The 16,020-nt window shown below is 38.0% G+C and overlaps 1 protein-coding gene across 2 annotated transcripts; it reads left to right on the top strand.

The window, feature by feature from the left end:
• Positions 1-6,281: 6,281 nt before the first annotated feature.
• Positions 6,282-11,005, top strand: LOC125476162 (apoptotic chromatin condensation inducer in the nucleus). Of its 2 annotated transcripts, none has more exons than XM_048581919.1 (5): positions 6,282-6,637; positions 7,539-8,951; positions 9,681-9,878; positions 9,957-10,108; positions 10,237-11,005. In XM_048581919.1, the coding sequence occupies exons 2-5, from the start codon at positions 7,565-7,567 to the stop codon at positions 10,714-10,716; spliced, it is 2,217 nt and encodes a 738-aa protein (XP_048437876.1). In that variant the 5' UTR covers positions 6,282-6,637; positions 7,539-7,564; the 3' UTR covers positions 10,717-11,005. The 2 variants fall into 2 exon arrangements, with proteins under 2 accessions (XP_048437876.1, XP_048437875.1); XM_048581918.1 differs by having other exon boundaries at positions 6,282-6,740.
• Positions 11,006-16,020: the final 5,015 nt, after the last annotated feature.

Genomic DNA, 16,020 nt, shown 5'->3' with positions numbered 1-16,020 from the left:
GCAAGAACATTTCCATCCTCATCCTTGATTCACCTCACTTGGTTAAGGTCCCTTGTCTTCTTTTCCCTTACTCTAGCTAGTTTATAGATATCCAACTCTCCTTGTTTGGTATCTAGTCGCTTATACATATTGTCATAAGCCGCTAGCTTACCTTCTTTCACAGCTTTCTTTGCCTCCTACTTCGATATTCTATACCTTTCACCATTTTCATTGGTCCTATCATTGTATAAGGCTTTACAACATTCCTTCTTAGCCTTCACCTTTTTTTGTACCTCCTCATTCCAACACCAAGATTCCTTTTGGTGTGGAGCAAAGCCTTTGGACTCTTCTAATACCTCTTTTGCTACTTTTCGGATACAACTAGCCATGGAATCCCACCTTTGGCTAGCTTCCCCCTCTCTATCCCACACTCACTGAGTGATTACTTTCTCTTTGAAAATGGCTTGTTTTTCTTCTTTTAGATTCCACCATCTAGTCCTTGGGCACTTCCAAGTCTTGTTCTTTTTTCTCTCTCTTTTGATATGTACATCCATCACCAACAAGCGATGTTGATTAGCCAAGCTCTCTCCTGGTATAACTTTGCAATCCTTACAAATTATACGATCCCTTTCCTCATTAGAAGAAAATCTATTTGTGTTTTTGACGACCCACTCTTGTAGGTGATCACATGTTCTTCTATCTTCTTAAAGAAGGTGTTCGCTAAGAAGAGATCATATGCCATTGCAAAATCCAAGATGGCTTCCCTATCCTTGTTTCTCCCCCCAAAACCATGGCCACCATGAAAACCTCCATAGTTGCTTGTCTCCTTGCCCACGTGTCCATTTAAATCTCCTCCTATAAATATTTTTGGATTTTTCAAATTTTGCATTTTTTTTTCTTTTGAATTGTTTGAAACTAAGACAACATAGGAATTTAAATGCATTTAGAAATTAAATAAAAGACTCAAAGAAAATAAAGGAAGAGTTAGAAAATTGGGTTGCCTTACAATAAGCGCTGTATTTAATATTTGTAGCTAGACGCAGTAGAAGTCTGGTGATTAAGTCACTAGATCTTCATAGTCAATGACTCGCATGCAATATCATAGGTGGATACCAAGTATGGTTTGAGCCTGTAACCTTATTTTAATTTCCATAACCTCATGCAAATAAACCTTAGTAACCATATTTAGACCAGCTTAGTGAAACTTAAGTTTACCTGGAAACAACTTTAATCTTGAATTGAAAAACAATACCTTTTGCCCTGTGTAAAATTCCTTGTGAAGGATTTTACTATCATGAAATGCCTTAGTCTTGTCCTTGTAAATCCTTGAACTTTCGTAAGCGTCATTACAAACTTCTTCCAATTCGTTCAGTTGCAACTTGCGTTTTTCACCTGCTAAACCAGAATCAAAATTTAGCTGCTTAATCGCCTAGTAAGCCTTATGCTCTAGTTTCATAGGTAGATGACATGCCTTACCATACACAAGCAGAAATTGGGACATAATAATTGGTGTTTTATATGTTGTTCTGTAAGCCTAAAGAGCATTGTTTAATTTCAGTCTCCAATCCATGTGAGTGGAGTTGGCTGTTTTTTCTAAGATGTGCTTAATTTCTTAGTTGGAGACTTCAACTTACTCGGATGTTTATGGATGATAAGGAATGGCAATGCGTTGAGTTATCCCATATTTGGTGAGCAATGCAACAAATGACTTATTCAAAAAGTGTTTCCTCCGTCACTAAGAATTACTCTAGGTGTTCTAAATCGCTAAAAAATTACTACCTAGAGGAATTTTAGAATTACTGATCCCTGATTAGCAGGTGTTGCAATTGTCTCGACCCATTTAAAAACGTATTCCATAACCACAAGAATATATTGATTCACATTGGATGATGAGAGAGGCCCCATTAAATCCATACCCCATACATCTAATAATTCCACAACCAAAATACCTTGTTGTGGCATCTCATTTCTTGGATTGATTTCCCATTATTTGACATCAATCAAAAGATTGATACCAATTGTTAGCATCTTTGAAAATAGAAGGCCAAAAAATCATTTTGCAAAATTTTAGTTGTTGTCATTTTAGGACCAAAATGCCCTCCACACATAAGTTGATTTGCAAACTTTAAAAACCATCGTGCTCTATCTCTGGAATACGACGACGAATAATCTGGTCTGGGCAATACTTGTACAAGTATGGCTCATCCCAAAAATGACATTAGCTAAGAAATTTTTTTTTTTTGCTAGAATGTGAAATTAGGATGCACAACCCCCTTAGCCAAATAATTTATAATGTCTACATACCAAGGTGTATTGTTGTGGGCAGTAAAGAGTTGTTCATATGGAAAGCTTTAACTCAGTGGGTGTGAATCTTCTTCAGCAACAATCGAAAGAATTAATCTTGACAAGTGATTAGCCACAATATTTTCACTACCCTTTTTATCTCTAATCTCCAAATCAAACTCTTGAAGTAGAAGTACCTAACGAATAAACCAAGGCTTAGCATCCTTTTTAGACAACAAATATTTGAAAGCGACATGGTCTGTATAAACAATCACCTTAGCTCCAACCATGTACGAACAAAACTTCTCCAATGCAAACGCAACAACCAACAATTTTTCGTAGTGGTTGTATAGTTGAGCTGTGTGTTATTGAGAGTTCGGCAAGCATAATAAATGACATAAATGACATATGGGAGTTTGTCCCTTCACTATCCAATAACTACCTTAATTGTATAATCTGATGCATCACACATAAACTTGAATGGTAAACTCTAGTCAGGTGCTGCAAAAATAGGTGTTGGAAGTGCGAAGTATCTTCAACTTGTTGAATGACTTCAAACAAGTTTCATCAAAGTTAAAGGTTGCATCCTTAGCCAATAAAATACATAAAGGTTAGCTAATCTGAGAGAAATCCCTGATGAACAATCGATAAAACCCAGCATGGCTAAGAAACACCCTCACAATTTTCACAGAAGTAGGGGGTGGCAGCTTGGTAATAATATCAATTTTAGCCTTATAACTTCAATGCCTTTGGTAGAAACCAAGTGACCGAGAACAATCCCATGTTTAACCATAAAGTGCTCTTCTCCAATTTAACACAAAGTTTGTCTTTTGGCATTGTTCAAGGACTAAAGGCAGATTTTGTAAACAATGATCAAAATAATTGCCAAATATAGAGAAGTCATCCATAAATACTTCAACAACTCGCTCCACCAAACCTGAAAATATGTTCATCATGTAATGCATTGCATAACCCAAATAACATCATTCTGTATGCAAATGTTTGAAAATGGCAAGTAAAGGTTATCTTTTCTTGGTCCTCAAGAGCAATTGGAATCTGATTGTATCCTGAATAGCCATCTAAGAAATAGTAGAAAGCTCTACCTACCAATCTCTCTAACCTTTGATCAATGAAAGGTAGTAGGAAATGATATTTCCTTGTACTATCGTTTAACTTTCGATAACCAACACACATTCGCCAACCTGTAATTAAATGTGTTGGCACCAATTCGTTATTGTCATTTTTGACCACTGTAATTCCAGTCTGTTTAGGTTTCAACCCTGGCAGGACTCAACCATTGACTATTAGAAATAGGGTAGATCATACTAGCATCAAACAACTTTATCACTTTTGTCCTAACAACTTCCTTCATGATTAGATTAAGGTGACGTTGAGTATCAACTGTTGGTTTCACACCTTTTTCTATTAGAATTTTATGTTACGGCTAGGCTAATTCCTTTGATGTCGGCAATAGTCCAGCCCAATATATCTTAATACTTCCTCAAGACTCAAATCAAAATTTCCTTTTCAGAATGTGTTAAATTTACTACAACAATAATTGGTAGCATCTAGTTAGCTCCTAAATGTCTTTCAAGTGTTTAGGAAAAGGCTTCGGCTCCAGCCTTGGAGGCTACACTTTGGATGGTTGCAATGGTTGTTTTGGCTCCCCTAAGCTCTCGTAAACATGTCTCTATTTAGGCACAAGCTTCGGCAAACTGTCACAAGCATGAACAACTTCCAACACCTCATGATCAGTTTTTGCATCAAATTCACCATGTAAAACCTTCCCTTGGCGCCACGTTGCAGGTATTGAAATCATTGGTCCAAGAGCTAGGGCAAGGTAAAAAAGATTGTTTTGTTCTTTACAATATTATTTTAGGTACAATTCAAAATTCTCATATCTTAATTTGATAAAGGCGTTTTGATAAGTACATAGTAAAAGATTCTTCATGGGTTTAATGTTTAATCCCTAGTACCGAAGTAAGGTGGTACTCTGGTAATCGCGGTGAGAAGCTTTATGAGTACTAAGTTTGGGAGATAATGTTTTTCCTAATCAGCATTACCAATGCCAATAAGGCTTTTGCACTCTGTCCTGGGCCCACAGACTTACTCGTATTCTGCTATGTTCCTTGTTTTCTCTAAAAGTTCGTTTACTTCGTAAAAAATTATTGGATTAAGATTTTTTAGTAGAGAATGAGAAAAAAGGAGATTTTATACAAACACATGTTTATCATCAAAGTCTAAGAAAAGGGCACGACAAAGTACAACAGCTTGGGGGAGAAAAGCCTTTACCCCTGACATGAAAATTTTCCTATAAAAATTATAAAGCAAACTTGTTCGAAATCATCAACAGAAGTTCAGTCATCATCATCTACTCCCAATATGAGGAAGAAAGCAGTGATGAAGAACCCTCCAAAGAATCTTAACACTTCGTTGAGATTAAACTCGTATACCAATACTGCGATGAGGGTATTGCATGGAGATGAATGTTATGGAACAAATCGTGAGAAGTGAAGGATGCTATTTTGGGATTATGACTTAACTTATTCTTGCCTAATCTCGTTTGGCAAGAATTAGCTTGAAGGACATGGTTTTTTTGGCTTTAGAATCCTAAATATTAAAGGTTCAAAAAGGAACTGGGCTTAGAAAATAAACTATGAAATAGAGAAGGAAGTTTCATGGTGCAAATAAAGAAATGATATCTGATGAAGCTCTGCTATAGAAGGGGCTATTTAAAGGCAAAAGCTCGGATATCCAGCTGTTGAATACAAAACGTTACTTACCTAGCGCATAGAAGATCGAAGTCACCCAAAGAAATGAATGGCCTCCTTTTGAAAAGTGTTCCCACACAATACAATCATTATGATATTTATGGCAAGACATTTGAGGTCACAAGTCAGAATCCAAAATGTATCCACTACACCTCAAAGAGTCAGATCATCAAACGAAGAAAGAAGACTAAACGGTACGTATTCTAGCTTACTCTGAAAGGCAAGGTCTTTGGATAACTATCCATCTTTAAGGGGAACAAGCTGCCTTTCTGATGCATAGTTAAGGGCAATTGTGGGACATAATTTTCTAGGGCTAGAGTAAGGATGATTCGAATACTGTTACCTTAGAAGTATGGTCATGGACTCAACAGCTCTGAGCGAAGCTAGATCACATGAAGCAACGATGCCACCATCACCCTGTTCTGGGGCAATAGGCAAAGTCCGAGTGACTCTGCTAGATGACCATGCTTGTTCCACAAGACATGCAATCGCATTTGGATATAGACACAATTAGATTCTTATTAATCTTTGGAGTTCCTGCAATTTGGGAATTGGTGTGCGACACAAGTAATCATAACTCATATAAGAAGGTGCAATATCTATTTCTAGATATCCTTTTGGATTCTCCCGGCTTAGAACAAGGATTATATGCTAAAAAAGTCTCTCTCTTCACGGTGTAAATACACCCGTCTAGGGGTCGTCTCGGGTAACGCAATCTCAATACTCTAATTCTCTTGTCCATTGTTTGAGTCTAAAAATTGCTTACTAACTTGATCGTTGAAGAGTATTTGGCCGGCACACCTCCCTCCGGTTTTAGGCTTGTTGACGATTGTTCTCTGTTTGTAGGTTGCTTGTGTTTGAGCCTCCACCATCCGCGGCGGTGCCCAAATTTTGTTTCTAACATGATTAATATGCATTTGGTCCTCACAGGTTCTCAAAATGAAGACCTAAGGAGAGCAGGATTGGTGTGTCAATAAATATAATCATCTATTCTAAATTGTTAACATCTTCAGTTTAAATTAATAACATCATGTGTCGATGGGATAGTCGCCCTTAAAAGTTAGTCGCATCGAAATGTTTCTCTCTCATCTGTTTGACGGGCCTAATGGGCCTGAGTTCTGCCACTTCAGCATCGTTACCCATCCAATCGGATCCCCGGGCTTCCGCCACAAAGGATTTGCGGGAAGGGTATTTACGGAAAATCAATAACAAAAATATCGTATTTTTAGAAGAAACCCACTTCGTCTCGTCGTCTCAAACAGAGAGAAACAAAGAAGAAATCTAAACGAGCAAAATAGATGGATAGGAAGGAACCCTAGAAATCCCAAATTCTGAGAAGACACCCAAATTTCCCGAATCAAAAGAGAAATTAGGAAGAAAGCATTTTTCTTGTTTCCGTTTTCTCTCTCACATACTTGTTTTTACATTTTCTTTTTTATTTTTTTTGGATTTTGGTTTTTGTTTTGGTTGTTTTCAGGAAACAACGAACACCGACTCCAGCACTGGGTCTCTTTGTTCCAATTGGGAGAAGCTCTATTCGGATTTAGCTTTCTCTTCTGTTTTCTGGGTTTGCTTCTTCATAGATGCTGATGCTTTCTCTAATGGTGGGTTTTGTGTTTTCAAATTAGGGTTTTCAATTTGTCCACTCCCCTTTTTTGTGGGCCTTTTGATTGTTTTGTCGTGGCTGCCGATTAAGCATTCGTTCCTGTAAGTCTCCTTACTTACTTTACCTTTTCGTTCCCCTGCAATGCGATTTCGCAACTAGGGTTTCTGTTTTTCTGTTTGGTTCGATTTGCACAAAATTTTGAGTCCACAGTGTCATATTATATGATTACATTATTTTCTCATTGAGTATAAGCTAATAATTTAGTTAGCTTCAACTTTCAAGTATTATTCTTGCAGGAATTGCATTATTAATTTTTACTACGATATCTTTTGTTCGTTATCTTTATTTTAATGGAAGTCTGCAGAATCTGGAACTATTGTTATTTTTAATTTTTTTTTTTTCCCCAATGTGAAGTTTATTCAACTTTTAACCAGTTCAAAGTTGGCTCTATTTGCTTCGTATTAGTTGATTAGAATAAGTCAAATATATTATCTCGTCGTTTTTTTTTAATAAGATTATGAATTGTTTTCATGGAGAATTTTTGTTTTTGTTTTTCCTTAAGGGCTCAATTGTAAAAGAATTTGAATAGTTATTTAATAGGAAACATATGGTATGCAGAGTGTTCAGAGACGTACATATTTGTTTTCTGATTGTAATGGGGTTTTAAAATATTTGTATTCTATTACCGTTATTTAAGTTAGCTTTGTTAAATTGAAGCAGTATTTGACTGAGCTATATTGGCATTTTTTTTATCTGAGTTCTCTATATTGGCATTTGGTAGCTGCTTTTTCTTGTTTATGTATTACCAAGGTCCTTTTATTTGTTGTGGTGGGCCTTGCTTTTGTTGCTGATTTTGGTAGCATTATTTATTTTTTAAAAATGTATTTTTCTTAAATCAGGATTGAAGTGAGTTTTTAGTAGGAAGATGTCATATCAATATCCGAGTCTTGGCAACCGACCAATCAATCTTTTGAAGGTTACAGAATTAAAGGAGGAGCTTAAGAAGCGAAGTTTGACGACCAAGGGTTTGAAGGATGATTTGGTAAAACGCTTAGATGAAGCAATACGAATTGAAAGGGGAAATGCATTGACTGAGGATAATGGACTTTATGGTGAAAAAGTTGTAGAGCCATTTGCAGTTCTTCCTAAGACACCTAGAAGCACTGGTTCTGGTGGGCGTAAAAGGACTGAAAAAGTTGATTTGCCAGTTCAGGTTGACACTAATGACAGCGCTAGAAACTTGGATCAAGGGAGCATTCAAGAAGGTTATGTTCTGGTTGATAAAGATGCTGGTGCCATAGCTGAAGAGGAGCCTGTTGTTCAATCTACTATTGTGGAAACCAGTGTTAGGGTCACTGAGACTCTGGTGGCTGAGGCAGCAGTAGTTGGTGATAATTCACAGAACACTGAAGCTAATAAGGGAAATGGGAATTCAGAGCCCCTATTTGACAATGAGATTCCAAAGTCCCTAGGGGAGAATGAGGATCCAAGGCCCGTAGTAGAGAATGAGGATCCAAAGCCTCAGCTGGAGAACGAGGATCCAGAGCCCTATCTTGAGAATGAGGATCCAGTGCCCGAGCTGGAGAGTGAGTATCCAAATCTCCAGCTGGAGAATGTTGATCCTAAGGCCCACCTGGAGGATGAGGATTCAAAGCCCCAACTGGAGGTTGATGATTCAAAGCCCCAACTGGAGAAAGAGGAATTAGAGCCTACAGCCAAGGATGTGATGGTCGACTCTTCTGCTCCAAACTACCAGGTATCTGAGGTCAGCCATTTAGGGTATGAAGTAAAATATGATTGTATTTCTACTGATTCTGTGTCAATTAATGAAAAGATTGAACTAAAGGATAATATAATTGCTGATCATGTCAAATTAGAATTAGATGTTAAGCCGGAGATGGTGGACCCATCATCCAGTACTGTTGTCCCAGTCAGTGGTGATTCACATCCAATGGATGTTGAAGAGCCACACGATGACAAAGCTTCTGTTGGAGAGAAAGATGACAACAATGATATGAATGCTGACATAAGTAAGAAAAATGATAGTGCCGATGTGGGGTATTCAGAAAAATTAAATTTAGAGAGAAGTTCTGGAGATGATTCTATGGAGGAAGATGTGCAGGACAGTAAACAAATTTATTCAAAGTATAATCCTGACGATGTGGGAGATATGGGTGAGAAAAATGATGTTCCCTTTGTGAAAGAGGAAAGTCATGTTGGTATTGTGGGAGATGATATTTCCCCGGACAAAATGGATGAAAATGTTGAGATCAAGAATCATACTGCTCCTGCTGAGAAAAGAAAGCTTAATGGTGAGCATTACATCTGGAGTTTCTTGATTATTTATATTTTTTCAACCCATTTGTTACACTACTAAGTTGCTATGAGAACTGCTTTAGTTGGATTGCATGAAACTTATGAATTGTATCACTTATTTCAGAGAACAAATTAACCTCCGAGGGGAGGGCTTGATGAAACCCAGTGATGACGTTTAATGAAATTGTTCTAGCTATTTCTAAATTTAATAACTAGGGTCATGGATTACTTCTTTTCAAAAAGAAAAAACGCAGGATCTTGGAATACCTAGAAAGATGAGGTTGATATCAATGTTTTATAGGAACTTGGAATACTCTTTTGAAAGTGTGTTTTGGGAATAAGTAAGAGGCATTATTACAGTATGTAAGAGGAACATACCACTTTGTGTGTAGCAACTAATCTTGATGACTTTGATCAGTTTCTAAATTTACATTGATTTTCCTTTAGAAATCAAGGTTTGATGGGCAGTCTTTTAATTATTCTATAATAGGGCTGTAGCTACTTTCTAGTTACAGTTTTATTTTTGCTTTCTGTTTTGTGCATATTCTTGCTTTGCTCGCTGTATCAACAATTTAAGCTTGATTGTTTTGCATTCCTCAGATTGGCATGGATCTTGTATTAGTTTCACATGATATTGCTGGGCTCTGCGCTTCAGTTTTTTCTCTTCTTTCCGTTCCTTTTAAATAATCAGTTATGGCCTTTTGATCGGATAAATTCCCTTGCAGATCAAGCAGCATTTGGAAGCAATGAGCCTATAAAAAAGCGTAGGTGGAACTCTGAAAGTCTTAAAGTTCCAGAGCTCCAAAGCCCTATTCAAACGCTGACTGTCACACCCAAGGAAACTTTCCAGACCACCGGTTTGAAGCGTAACTTTTCGAGGTCAAACTATACTATGAGTGAGGATGCTCCCAAGGAACGTGTTGGTGAGTCATTGGTCTTTAGTTAGTATGGAAATGTGTATCAACACATGTTTTGATGCTGTATATCTCTATTTGTTGTAGTTCCACCATCACAGAAGGCTCCAACTAATTCTCTGAGAATTGATCGTTTTCTGCGACCTTTCACCCTGAAAGCTGTGCAAGAACTTCTAGGAAAAACTGGGTCCGTAACTGATTTCTGGATGGACCACATCAAAACTCATTGCTATGTTACTGTAATATCTCTCTCTCTGTACCCACTGGATTTGCTTGTTTGGAACTATGCTTTTACCGTCTGTTTCTGCTTAGTTTCTAAATTAAATGAAACTCATCCCTTACTTTGGGTATTACTGTTGTGATGCAGTATTCATCAGTGGAAGAAGCCTTGGAGACACGGAATGCTGTGTATAACTTACAGTGGCCTCCCAATGGTGGGCGCCTCTTAGCGGCCGAGTTTGTTGATCCCCAGGAAGTGCAAACACGGCTTCAGGTTTCTCAGACTCCTGCTCCACCTGTCGCCAGTGGTCCTTCTGTTCCTGCTGCCCCGACCACCTTGCAGCTGCAGCCTTCTCCCCGTCAACCTAGGCAGCAGCAGCAGCAGCAGCTTCCACCACCTCCTTCTCTCCCTCCTCCACCACCCTTGCCTACAGCTCCCCTAGCAAGAGAGCGGCTTCCTCTGCCTCCCCCACCTCCTTTACCGGAGAAGCATGATCTTCCAATTGTCACCCTGGATGATCTGTTTCGGAAAACCAAGTCAACTCCTCGAATCTATTACTTGCCTTTGTCAGATGAACAAGTGGCCGAAAAACTTTCAGCACAACAGGGAAGAAACATCAAGCAGTAGGAACATGCCACAATCCAATCATGGCTGGTGTTCAGATTCTCTTTCGGGACAGTCGGTCAGCATGTTAGATGTAGGAAATGTCATGCAATTGCATCGTTAATGGATTTTGGTTTTTATGAAGTCTGCTCTATTATGTTGGGGGTTAGTTTTTATGTTTAGAGTACCAGTAGAAACTTTCTAAACTGGGAGCCTTGTTTATTGGCTTTGTGGACCCATTTGTATCTTGGCGTTCCAACTTCACTTTAGTTGAACTGATGGGAGTCTACTTTATTGGATCAAATCTTTCTTTCGTTCTTTCTCACAGTTAATCGGGGGCGTGCTGTCTGCACTTTAATTTCCGGTACATTTGTATTTTGGTTTAGGCGTTAGTGCTTGTTACGTTAGAGTTACAACTGTCGGGTACGGGTTCTGGTAACGAGGGGCTTCACTTTGAAGAGAAGGGATTCAACTGCTCAATTAAACAATCTGCATCACAGTAAGCTCTCAATTGTAACGAGCTTGTAGAGGATAAGAAATTGCCCTGTCCCGATGTGCTCTTGATGTATCTGAACACACGATGGGCTAAAAACAGGTGCGGTACCCCGGGTTTGTCCATCACTTCCTTGAGTTTTCACTTTAAAGGCAAAATATGTTTCAACATAATTTATGAAGGAAATCAAGAAACTCTCTGTATTAATTTATGTTCCATAATTTATGAGTGAATGGAAATGGAACTTCCCAATTCTTGCTTCTTCGAAGAGCTTGTCACATTGTTCCCATTGGAGCGTTCATGGTGGGATTGACAGGTCTCTACAGTATGTCAGACTCTGTTCCATGTTCCACACTTCATGGTGGGTGGCTGAGATCGGATAGTTTTTGGATTTTGTGTTTGTCACCAGAAAAGTTGCTCTAGTACCATGTAAAAAGATTTAACTCGGGAGGATTATATTTCCTTGAATGTGAAAACACTAGGTATAATACATTTATATAGTACAACAAATGCATATATCTATGCTAGAAATTCTACAAATAGGAATTTAATATGTTTCATTCATAGGACGTGGTTGAATTCATTGTGCAATCCAAGTTCGTTGTCTTGAATCTTCCTATGTTCAATCCAAGTTAATTGTCTTTAGCCCTTATGAAAGAAACCGATGAATTGATCCGAAAGAATAAATCTGATTACTTTTGATTATTTATTATAAGCAATTCATGATGAAAGTATTAGTCTCTATATGATGCATTATGTATCGGTTTTTTTTTTCTGTTATGGTCAAAACTATTCAATAATAAATTTAGATCGAGACATCCTAAGTTGATTTTCACGAACAAAACTAATTGAACAAGAAGGAGGATTATCAAAGTAAAAATTTGCCTAAATCTAAAGCATATAGTTCGCTAAACTATCCACCACAAAATTCTTTTCTCTATTGACATATCGAGGTTCGCATTGCTAAGATCTTGATTGCAACTCTCAACATCCCAAAACAAGGGAACCGAAATGATGATTATTTCCAGCAGCTTGCATCACCAAATGAAATGTGAGTGCAAAATTTGATTACAACAGTAATATATCAATCTGTAATTTCCATGCCAATTGTAAGTCTAAATATAGTCCCAGAGTACATCAGTGATAAGCTCACATGTACCATCAGAATCTTTTAAAGCACCACTTGCTCTAATAGAATTATTATTTTTCTTCTTACAACCATCAATATCAAGCTTAAACTAATATGAAAGAGGAGCTTCCCAATGGAGCAACGATTCAATCCTATGATGTTTATCAGGCTTGTGAGCAGTAATCTTCAACCATTCACTAAGATAAGCACAAACAGAAACTATAGCCTCATCGGTAATTGCAAAAACCTGCTAAAAACAAATTTGTTTCGCCAATACTAAATAAACTAGCAAGCAACGAAAATACCTACCCTCACTCTAAATCCTCCAATATGAGTGCTTCAGTGGTGAGATTAAAACATGAGTTGGATGACTAATCGACGGGGTCGTATTGTTTAAAATGATTCTCTAAGTGCTGGTGGTGCTTCATCTAACAATTGAGAATTGTCATTCTTAAGATCCATACAAACATTGTGACAACCCGTCCCTAATTTTGCGATTTTATTAATTTCAAATGGGTGAATTAACGAAAATGCCCCTAGAGGTGAAATCGTTGACTTCTGTTGACCAATGTTTAGTGAGATGTACAAAATATTCTTTTAGCCTATTCTCGAAGCACTCAACAATATAAACGCGTAGGCGCAAGCAGAATCGAAATCAGAGCTATGGTTAAAGTTTTACGGAGCTACGAATTCAAAAGTATTTTTGAAGAAATCACTATTTTAATTATATATATCATTTTATATCACTAAATTGTTATGCCAAATGTGTGTGGCTAAGTGGAGAAAAGAAAGGAATTAGGAGAAGGGATTGGGCAGAGCTGCCCAATCGGAGGAGAGAAGATGAAGGTGGTTTTCCTAATCAGGAGAGGAAGGGGAAGGAACTGCCCAATCAGGAGAGGGGAAATGAGAGAAAGGAGAGGAGAAGGAGGGGAACCAATCTGGACTTCCCTGCAACCCACGCCAACCCGGAGAGTTTTCCGGCGATTGTTCGCAATTTTTCCGGGGAATTTCACCAAAGCACTACCTATAAACTCCCCATCGGCCTTCCCTCTCCATTTTACACTCAAGATTGATGGGGTTTTGGCCTTGTATCATGAAGAACGAATCGTATGGGGTTCGTTGGTGCACAGCGGCGAATCCGTTATTCTTGCAACGATTTCCTTCGACCACCACCAGTTGACTCCCCTTGAGACCAAGAGCAAGGCCCAAACACTAGCAGGGGCGTTGGAACATTAATGGAGTCAAATCGAATTCCACCCTTTCTAGGGTGACAGTTCGAGGACGATTTGGGGCTTTTTTCGGCCAAATTAGACTTGGCCACATGTAATCAACTTGCTGTACTCGTTGAGATCTTCATTCCTATAAAATTTGATAATTTTTAAAAATAGTTGAATTTTCCGACGAGCCCGGGTGGCCGGCCGTTGCATCCAACGATGCGTGGGCTGAGGCCTCACCTGCCTTTCCTAGACTAATTTGGTTACTCTGACTTCATATGTGGAGTTTGATTGACAAAATCTCGTCGTAAGACTATAGTTTTGATAGAGACCGCCACTTGGATATTGATTGAATCGATGATCCAACCGTTGGATCGTCACCAAACTTTAATATGTTATAGTACGTAATATTTTAGGATATTAGAAACTTACGGATTGAGATTCCGAAGTACGGATCTTTCGGAATTGAATTTGTAAGCTCGTAAAATAAAATGTTGAGCTCCACTTGAATTTGCAAGTGGTGAAGATCCAACCGTTGGATCATAATGAAACTTTAGTATGATGTTCTAGAAGCATAATGTGGATCTTTGGAAGTTACAGATCTGAAATCTGAGGTTCGGATCTTCCGGATCGAGTTACGTAGGGTTGTGGACCCTATCGTTGACCTTTGACCGATGGTTGATTTTTGGTCAATGGGTTTTAAATCATTCTAGAATGTTCTTGGGGATGTGTTTTATGTAAGTTACGTGTTCTATTGATAAGAATTGTGAGATGTGATTTGATAATTGTTCTAGGCGACGATTGTTCGTAATGCCTTGATATTCGTGCTAGGGAGTTGTAGCGCGGACTTCAAATGAGCGAGTCTTTTCCTTTTTATAGTATATATATATGATTGATAGTTTCCATTTATGCATTTGGAAAAGAATTTCTTACGTACGCTTTGATTAGACTAAAGTTTATAAGAATTAGCGAAATAACGGAAAATTATGAAGTTATCATAAATCCTATGGAATGCACATGTATTCATATAATCTTTGATGCCATGATTAAATGATGTTATAAGAAATGTTGCATTGTTGTGAAATGCCAAAATAATCCTACGGGATGCGCAAGTAAGTTTATTATGTTGATTAGAATTATTGAATCATTATGGCATACTTATATTCATGTAGTCCGCTAATCATTGCTACACCCCCGTGTTAGTGCTCTCGCCCCAGGCCAGGGCCAGTCCTTCACGTGATGTTCAACACCACACACTCGTCGTGGATCCAAGTAGGTGCCAGTCTTGTCGTACAGGTCACATTAGGCGACTCCGACTCGTAGGTAACCGTAATTATTGTTAGTCTTCACGTGATCATAGCACTAAAGCGTATACTATTACACCCAGTCCTGTTGTACAGGTCGCACTAGGCGACTCCGACTCGTGTGTTAGCATAGATTGATGAGCAATAGGTTTAGTCGTACAGGTCGCATTAGGCGACTTCGATTGGTGTGCTAGCGTAGGTTGTTGAGCACCTGATTTTACTTATATTGTTGTTGAGATTTTGGGATATCATGCCTTATTTACGTTTTGTAGGCTACGGTAGGTATTTTCATACTATGCGTAGTATGTATATTTTGGAAACTATACATGTTTTACAACAAGGGATTATAACGTTTTCAAAAAGTTTTTAATTAAAACTTTATTTTCAGACCCACTCACCCTTGTTTTTCGCCCCTCCAAGTTTAGTAGCTGTACCCTTGTGTTGACGAGGATTCTTGGCAAATCTTGGGGTAGACAGTTACCTTCAATGGTATAATTTCTCACCCTATTTTACTTCACAGTGCACTCTTATACTTAGGCACTTTTAGGTTTAAATTTATTCATATTTTCCACATCACTACACTTTATAGCTTCGTTACCTTCCAAGTGTCGCCCAGCACAGCTTGATTTGAAGTCCTAGCAGATATTCCGGGTCGGAGTGTGTCAAACATTGTCTCAGAGGAGTGACTCATGATTTTTTATTGTGTTCATTTGACGATTTTAACCTTATTTTATTTGGCAACTTCTATGTTGATAATTAAATGGGGGTACTTTCAGGATATTTGAATGCTTCACCATTATAGGATGCTGATATAAAGAAGAGATGTAGAAGAGATAAGAAGAGAGGGGTATTTTTTGATATTATAAATGTTTAATTGGCTTTCTCTACATAGATATAGAGAAGACAATTAGCATCGGTTACTCTTTGCTTAGTTGACACGTGTATGTCCTTTTAGATTTTTTATTATATTAACATCTTACAAATTGTTGAATAAACCCCATATACTTAATACACCCCACATTTGCTTTTTCAATTAAAAATTATCTCACTACACTCCACATACTTCCCCATAATACTCTCAGACCCCACATTTTCAATATACATCTTACATTTTTTACATGCACCCCACATTTTTTATACACCCCACATTTCTCAAATCATATAAAGCTTTTAATTTGGAATAAAAAT

Source organism: the organism of the source record quoted next, unplaced genomic scaffold (genome assembly GCF_019419815.1).
Source record: "Pyrus x bretschneideri cultivar Hongxiangsu unplaced genomic scaffold, Pyrus_bretschneideri_v1 Contig18, whole genome shotgun sequence".
Lineage (NCBI taxonomy): Eukaryota > Viridiplantae > Streptophyta > Magnoliopsida > Rosales > Rosaceae > Pyrus > Pyrus x bretschneideri.
Note: the sequence above shows the minus strand (reverse complement) of the source record. Positions and strands in the feature narration are given on the sequence as shown.

Excerpts from the sequence above, each read along its gene's own strand:
- LOC125476162 (XM_048581919.1), top strand. The coding sequence starts at position 7,565 with ATGTCATATCAATATCCGAGTCTTGGCAACCGACCAATCAATCTTTTG. Across the intron at positions 8,952-9,680 it reads TGAGAAAAGAAAGCTTAATG|ATCAAGCAGCATTTGGAAGC; the intron begins GTGAGCATTACA and ends ATTCCCTTGCAG. Across the intron at positions 9,879-9,956 it reads TGCTCCCAAGGAACGTGTTG|TTCCACCATCACAGAAGGCT; the intron begins GTGAGTCATTGG and ends TATTTGTTGTAG.